The sequence below is a fragment of the Vigna umbellata genome, chromosome 8 (genome assembly GCF_029865625.1).
Source record: "Vigna umbellata cultivar VRB3 chromosome 8, Vumbellata_1.0, whole genome shotgun sequence".
In the NCBI taxonomy this organism is placed as follows: Eukaryota; Viridiplantae; Streptophyta; class Magnoliopsida; order Fabales; family Fabaceae; genus Vigna; species Vigna umbellata.
This window is the reverse complement of record NC_142172.1, coordinates 35,686,684-35,693,439: the sequence shown is the minus strand read 5'-3', so window position 1 is coordinate 35,693,439 and position 6,756 is coordinate 35,686,684. Positions and strand designations below refer to the sequence as shown.

At 39.7% G+C, this 6,756-nt stretch overlaps 1 protein-coding gene and 1 long non-coding RNA gene across 3 annotated transcripts; both read left to right on the top strand.

Annotated features, from left to right (window-relative positions):
* The first annotated feature begins 282 nt into the window (after positions 1 to 282).
* On the top strand, positions 283 to 5,408 carry LOC124823731 (uncharacterized). 2 transcript variants are annotated; one of them, XR_007027671.2, is made up of 3 exons: positions 283 to 2,626; positions 4,617 to 4,842; positions 5,019 to 5,408. XR_007027671.2 is itself a non-coding variant. In XM_088097811.1 (1 exon), the coding sequence occupies exon 1, from the start codon at positions 480 to 482 to the stop codon at positions 2,628 to 2,630; it is 2,151 nt and encodes a 716-aa protein (XP_087953937.1). In that variant the 5' UTR covers positions 285 to 479; the 3' UTR covers positions 2,631 to 2,823. The 2 variants fall into 2 exon arrangements, 1 of the variants encoding a protein (XP_087953937.1); XM_088097811.1 differs by lacking the exons at positions 4,617 to 4,842; positions 5,019 to 5,408 and having other exon boundaries at positions 285 to 2,823.
* A 57-nt stretch (positions 5,409 to 5,465) lies between these two features.
* Positions 5,466 to 6,450, top strand: LOC148194578 (uncharacterized). The gene is made up of 3 exons (XR_015781500.1): positions 5,466 to 5,907; positions 5,996 to 6,071; positions 6,183 to 6,450. It is a non-coding gene; the product is annotated as an uncharacterized LOC148194578 (long non-coding RNA).
* The last annotated feature ends 306 nt before the right edge of the window (positions 6,451 to 6,756 follow it).

Genomic DNA, 6,756 nt, shown 5'->3' with positions numbered 1-6,756 from the left:
TAAAAAATTAATTTAATTAAGATTTAAGTTGCGGTTAAATGTGGGTATTTTTAATTAAATTTATGTTAAATATGTTTGGTATACTAAAGTATTAAAAAGTTATGTTAAATTATGATGAATGAATGGAGTATTGGGTTGTTGGTTTCACCTAATAGAAGAGGAGAAAGAAGAGAAGTGAAGGGCATGCATGGAGATGGAGATGGTAAAAAATACAAAATTTGGTTGACTCGGGATTCGTTCCTTATACGCTCCACCAAACCCAAAACAAGAGGACACGTAGTCGCATGGACCCATGCTCCGTTTTTCTTTCTCTTCTCTCCATCCCACACTTCATTTCCATGCAATGCATCCAACTCTCCAAACACCAACTCTATATATACTAAACCCAACCTATCTAGCTCCTGTTACTTTTCATTCACACAATTCCTCAAACACCTTGCAACAACATGCAACTCCGGATACAACACTGCTAAACACCAATGGCTTCCACCATCGCTCCCGCAATGCCTTCCACCTCCACCGACCCCGACCCCGACGCTGCCGTCAGGGCGGTTAGGAAACGCTACGAGGGCCTTCTCACAGTGCGCACGCGCGCGATCAAAGGCAAAGGCGCGTGGTACTGGGCCCATCTCGAGCCCACTCTCCTCGGCAACGCGGTCAAGCTCAAGTGCTCCCTCTGCGACTCTCTCTTCTCCGCTTCTAACCCTTCTCGAACCGCTTCCGAGCATCTCAAGCGTGGTACGTGTCCCAATTTCAACCACTCCTCCTTGCCTTCACCGTCTCCTATTTCTACCGTGCTCTCCCATTCCAACAACGGCAGAAAGAGAACCTCCTCCTCAGCCTCTCCGAATCAGGACCGCTCCGTTCAGCATTTGATGTTGTCTGGAGGGAAAGATGATTTGTGTGCTCTCGCTGTTTTCGAGGACAGTGTGAAGAAGCTCAAGAGTCCTAGGAATTTGTCGCATGTTGCTCCTCCTGAGTTGACCCAGGACCAGGTTAACTCCGCTGTTGAATTACTGGCAGATTGGTTCTACGAGTCTTGTGGTTCTGTGCCTCTCTCTTCTCTTGAACACCCCAAGTTTCAGTCCTTTCTCACCCAGCTTGGTTTGCCGGTGACTCTGTTGAGACGCGAGATATATTGTTCTAGGCTCGAGGATAGGTTCGGGGCGGTCAAGGCCGAGTCCGAAGCTAGAATCCGAGACGCACTGTTTTTTCAAGTGGGGTGTGATGGTTGGAAGGGCGAGGATGGTGTGGCGAAGTTCATAGTGAACCTTCCGAATGGGACTAGCGTGTTCCACAAGGTGGTGCTTGGTGGGGAGGTGGTGTCGTCTAAGTATGCTGAGGAGATTTTGTGGGAGGTGGTGAAGGGTGTTTGTGGAAGTGATGTGCAGAGATGTGTTGGGATTGTTGCCGACAGGTTTAAGGGTAAGGCGTTGAGGAACTTGGAGGTTCAGAACCATTGGATGGTGAACGTTGCTTGTCAGGTTCAGGGGTTCACGGGTTTGATCAAGGATTTTAGCAACAACTTACCACTTTTCAGGGTTGTCACTGAAAATTCACTCAAGGTTGCTAATTTTATCAACACTGAGTCTCAAGTTAGGGGTAGTTTCCTAAGGTACCGAATGCAGGAACTGGAATGTGCTGGGCTGGTTCGGGTTCCCTCTCCAAAATGTGACGTGTTGAAGGACTTTACGTCTGTGTTTCCGATGCTGGAGGACATCCTGAGATGTGCTGCCGTGATCCAAATGGTGGTGATGGAGGACGCGTTTAAGGTGGCTTGTATGGAGGACCCACTGGCCAGAGAGATTGCCGGGATTGTTCAGAGTGAGGGATTCTGGAATGAACTGGAGGCGGTTTATTCGCTGGTGAAGCTCATCAGAGGAGTGGTTCAGGACATTGAGGCTGAGAGGCCGTTGGTTGGTCGGTGTTTGCCTCTCTGGGAGGAGGTTAGAACCAAGGTGAAGGAGTGGTGTGTTAAGTACAGTATTGTGGTTGAACCCGTAGAGGAAATACTCGAAAATCGATTTAGGAAGAATTATCACCCTGCATGGTCAGCTGCATTTATACTTGATCCTCTTTACTTGATTAAAGATGCGTGTGGAAAGTACCTTCCTCCGTTCAAGTGCTTAACTCGTGAACAAGAGAAAGATGTCGATAAGTTATTGACGAGGCTGGCTTCACGAGAAGAAGCTCATGTGGTGTTGATGGAGCTCATGAAGTGGAGATCAGAAGGGCTTGACCCTCTTTATGCACAGGCTGTGCAGATGAAACAACAAGACCCCATTACAGGGAAGATGAAGGTAGCAAATCCACTTAGCAGTAGACTTGTTTGGGAAACTTGCCTCAGCGAATTTAAATCCTTACGGAAGCTTGCAGTGAGGCTCATTTTTCTGCATGCAACCTCATGTGGGTTTAAGAGTAATTATTCTTTCATCAGGAAGCTTTCTGCTCAGAAGCACTCGAGAATTTCCTTGGAAAGAGCTCAGAAAATGATATATGTTGCAGCTCATGCCAAGCTTGAAAGACGAGATTTTTCCAATGAGGAAGAGAAAGAGGCAGAACTGCTTGCCATGGAAAGCAGTGATGATGGCATGCTGGCTGTAGTCTTTGCCGATACACCCCTAATGTAATGTGCCTCTTTTCAACTCTGTAGAATTCTGTAATTTTAGGATTTTCAGATTTTTTTTTTTCCAGAGCTGTTCTACCATTCCCTTATTCCAAGTGAAATATTTCGTGATTTGTGAGAGAAACAAAAACAGATATTGGAAGAGACGTGACTGTTATGTCATCTTTGATTCAAATGAATCATCAGTATTTTTTCCATCTTTTACTTGGGTTTCGTAGGCTTTTAGAGCAACAATTGCTAATTTATTAGCATAACTACAACTCAGGAAGTATGCTACAAGCGTCTGCTTGAATAATTTGTAATGGGAATTGTTTTGAGCCACATTCTCAAATTAATTTATACTTTATAATAACGTGAAAAACTAAGCTACATTACATCTTGTGAATGAATTTATAAAATTGGTCACAGTTAACTAAGTTCAAACTTAGTTTCTGCCCCGTCCGTGAATATCGAAGTACTAATTGCCAGAAATATTCACCAAGACATGCATTAGGCCTATTCCACAACTTGTTCTTTTATTTCACTTTGGGTAGATCAAATGCTAGCTGCAAGCTCTGTAAATGCCTATGGTATCAGTTGAAATATTGACCACAGTCTCAGCATCTTTCTGGACTGATTATTATCGTTAAATTTCTGTGGCTCGTGTTTATCTGTTAAAATTGATATGATGTTGATACCAAACAAGCGCTGAAGCAAGTTACTTATAAATTTAAAGCAAACTGAATTGATGTTTAATATTAAAAAACATAACGAACAACAGTGGGAAATATTGTGGGTGGAGCAATTTACTCCTTTTGTGTTAAAAGACTATAGATCTGTGGAAAGAGCTTTTAACTTAACGTCCTCACTTGAAAGTGGAAAAAGGTATCCTACAATAGTCAATGACTTTTGTATATGCATCTAATTGATGCTTCATGTCTTGATATGACATAACACCATGCATTGTGTAGATTCTGCTTGTCATGATCAATTGCTTAAGTAGAACAAGATGAAATATCTTACAGTTTGACCAACTGACTTCTATCACATCCAAAGGCCACACTGTTCACGTTTAGTTTCAGAATTCAGTTGACCAAAAGGTCCAACTGTTTTGACAAAATTGCTCGATATAGGAGTTTGAGTTCTCTACCAAAAAGAGTTTATTCGTGTTGCTCAAGTTCAAAACTACCTCAACATTCACGCACTAGCTAATTAGAGATACCTCAAAAGTTTTGCTTGACAAAGAAGGTCATCATATATCAAGCAATTATTCATATTTTGTTCTATACTAGAAATATCGTGTTCTTATCATCAGACAGTATTCAGTAAATCACTTGTCTTTAAGTTTGACACCACAAGTCAACAGATATTAAGAACAAAAAACAGTGTGAGCCAGTAACAAAGCATAAGTCCATTTTCAAGAAATTTCCAACTTCCATGTGCAAGAATTTCTGAACAATATTTGTTATCACTTGGTTTCCCTCTTTCTTAGAAGAATGTTGATACACGTGGTTGCTTCGCTATTGTGAAGTGGAAACCTATCGCAGGCCAGTTTTTGGCCTCACCTCCAAAAGTTGATTCAAGTATAGGATTCTTCTGTTTCCAACAAGCTCACAATACCAACCATCCCCTTCTAATTTCTTTTGAACTCCTGAAAAGAAAAACATAGCTGCAGATAAATCTAAAAGACAAAAGATACTCCATATCTATAGGAATAATCCTAGTAATATTCAATCATAACTACATCTATATGTCCTCTATTTGAAAGATAAAAGAAAAACACTGCTTAATTAAGAATTTTTTTTAATAAGAAATGCTCTAAAGACCACATCCATCAAGAAAACTGTTGACATTCATAATATTCACGTCAATAGGGAAACAGGTCTCACAGAATATATGGTTTACATATGCCCTAATGGTTAGATAAAGTTTTCATGTTGATGGTAACTACAAAATGACACAAAAGTAGCAGGCCCCCAAAATTTAAATGTTACTTCTTTTTTTGCTGCAGAGGTGGCATTGCTTGAAGCAGTAGGGTGGGTAGCAAACCGGACTTGGTCGCGACGTGGGTCAACCTCGGAAGAACATGAAAAGGAATCTTTGTGGCCGCAGAAGCACTTCTCATAGATAATCCTGCATATCTACTGGAGTGTTTGTCTGACAAATGGTGAGGCCCACCATGGTGGAAGTGGCTGTCCATGTCACTGCTTTGGTTGTCATGGTCAAAGAAAAGTGAGGTATGAGTGGCCTTCCTTTACATCAATCCACTCTCTGTTTCTGTGTGTTTTTCTTGTTGTTTTGGCTTAAGCTAATGTCCCACAGCTCTTGTTATGAAAACCATCTTTTGTGATAATATAAGCTTTTCAAATGAGGGCCTGTTGTTAACTGTTTATCTTAACGTTGAAAATTGTAGGTTTGCGGAATGAACCGTTTGGCTTACCATGATTGCTAAAAAGTTTGGGAGAAAGTTAAAACAAGGAGTATAGGGAAAGAAAATCAAAGTGAAAGCAAGGAGGCCTGTCGGCATAAGGAGGTGCATAATATGGGTCAGGGGATAATATTTCAATAAGCTGCATAAGAAAAGCATTTTTTGCATGTACGTTCAGGGGATTATTCTAATTTTTAACCATGGCAGTTCTAGAGTTGGTGGTGATGACATCTCAGATCACTCTTTACCCTTATTGTCGTAGTCATATCATACGTACATGAGTTCCTTTTTAGTGTCATACTTTTGCAGACCTGAGAAATTGATGTAAAGATTATTCTGACATATGACACACACTATCAATTTAATGCATGCATTCCTCAATCTTTTTGTCAATTATTAAATAAATTCTTTACCATATTGTGGATGGGAATGGCTGTGCTGGTCCGTCCATCCATGCATACAAGACTTTCAGAAATATGCAGTGCACGTTGTTTAAATCCATAAAATAAAGAATTCGGTTCGCAACCTCTGTTAGAACCACGCCAATTTATCTTCAACGTTTAAGAGCTTATTTCCTACATCATCTGCACTGTTACCTGATGTTGTGTATAAAATATCGACAAGTGCATGTTAGAATTTCTCCTCTGACTTCAAGGTTGTAATTTACTGCGCCTCCTTAAATCACTGGCAAATATTCAAGAAGTATCTAAATGAAAAAGTTACCTAAGCAGAATGAACTTATCAGCAGAGTTTAGTACAGTAGAATACTGTATTGTTGATTTGATAATTGATTTAACGTTGTAATTAATTTGGTGTAGACGCAGTAGCTCATGTCGGCAAAGGCAAGCAACTCTGACTGCTTACCAACTCATAGGTATTTGTGTTTTTATTATTTTATATAAAAAAATTCTTTTATTTTGGCCAGTTCTTAATATTCCGTTGCTTGTGTGGTATAATTTCAGTTTTTCATTCCGGTCTGGTTCTTGTATTAGAGAGCAGAATGTGATGATTGACACAGGAACACAGGAACATCTTTTTGTAATAGTCTTCTCACTTTCACGTTCCCTCATGATTAATCTTCTTTTTCAATACCTCTTTTTCTCCCTCTTATTGACACAATTCCTGTTTGAAATTTGGGTATGGTGATAGGTAGGCCAATCTTTTATAAAGAGAATCAAAGTTTAAATCTTGCATAAGGTAATTGTTGGGGAGGCTGCCCCTGGTCGCGGCAGTGCCTGAAGGGTTACTTAAACTTGTAAGAAATATACCTTGGTAAAGAGAATGTTGCAGAAACGGAGAAACATATGTGTATTCTACAATTTCTGTGGTATGTTGTGTAGCATTGACACCTAAACATTCTACTGTTATTGTTTTTAACCAAAACTCTTCATTAACAATGACAGAAAGAGGTTTTTCTTTATCATGTTTCTGGTTATCATGGAAGTGATCAGGAATAAGGTTAAGTAACCATGGAAACCATCTGAAACACGCACGTTGTTCTAAAGATGCAAGTGTAGGGTTTTGGACACACTTGATATTCTTGTTTGGGATTATATTTCTAATTCCAGTGCAACTTCTGTTTTAATTTTTTTCTATTTTAATTATTTCAAAAATTTTAAAAATGAAAGACAATCAAATATTAATCAAGTGGTATTTTATAATATGCTAAAAATAAGAGAATTTAAGTTTTAAATATGAATAAATATTTTTATTAACCATAGTC

Excerpts from the sequence above, each read along its gene's own strand:
- LOC124823731 (XM_088097811.1), top strand. The coding sequence starts at position 480 with ATGGCTTCCACCATCGCTCCCGCAATGCCTTCCACCTCCACCGACCCC.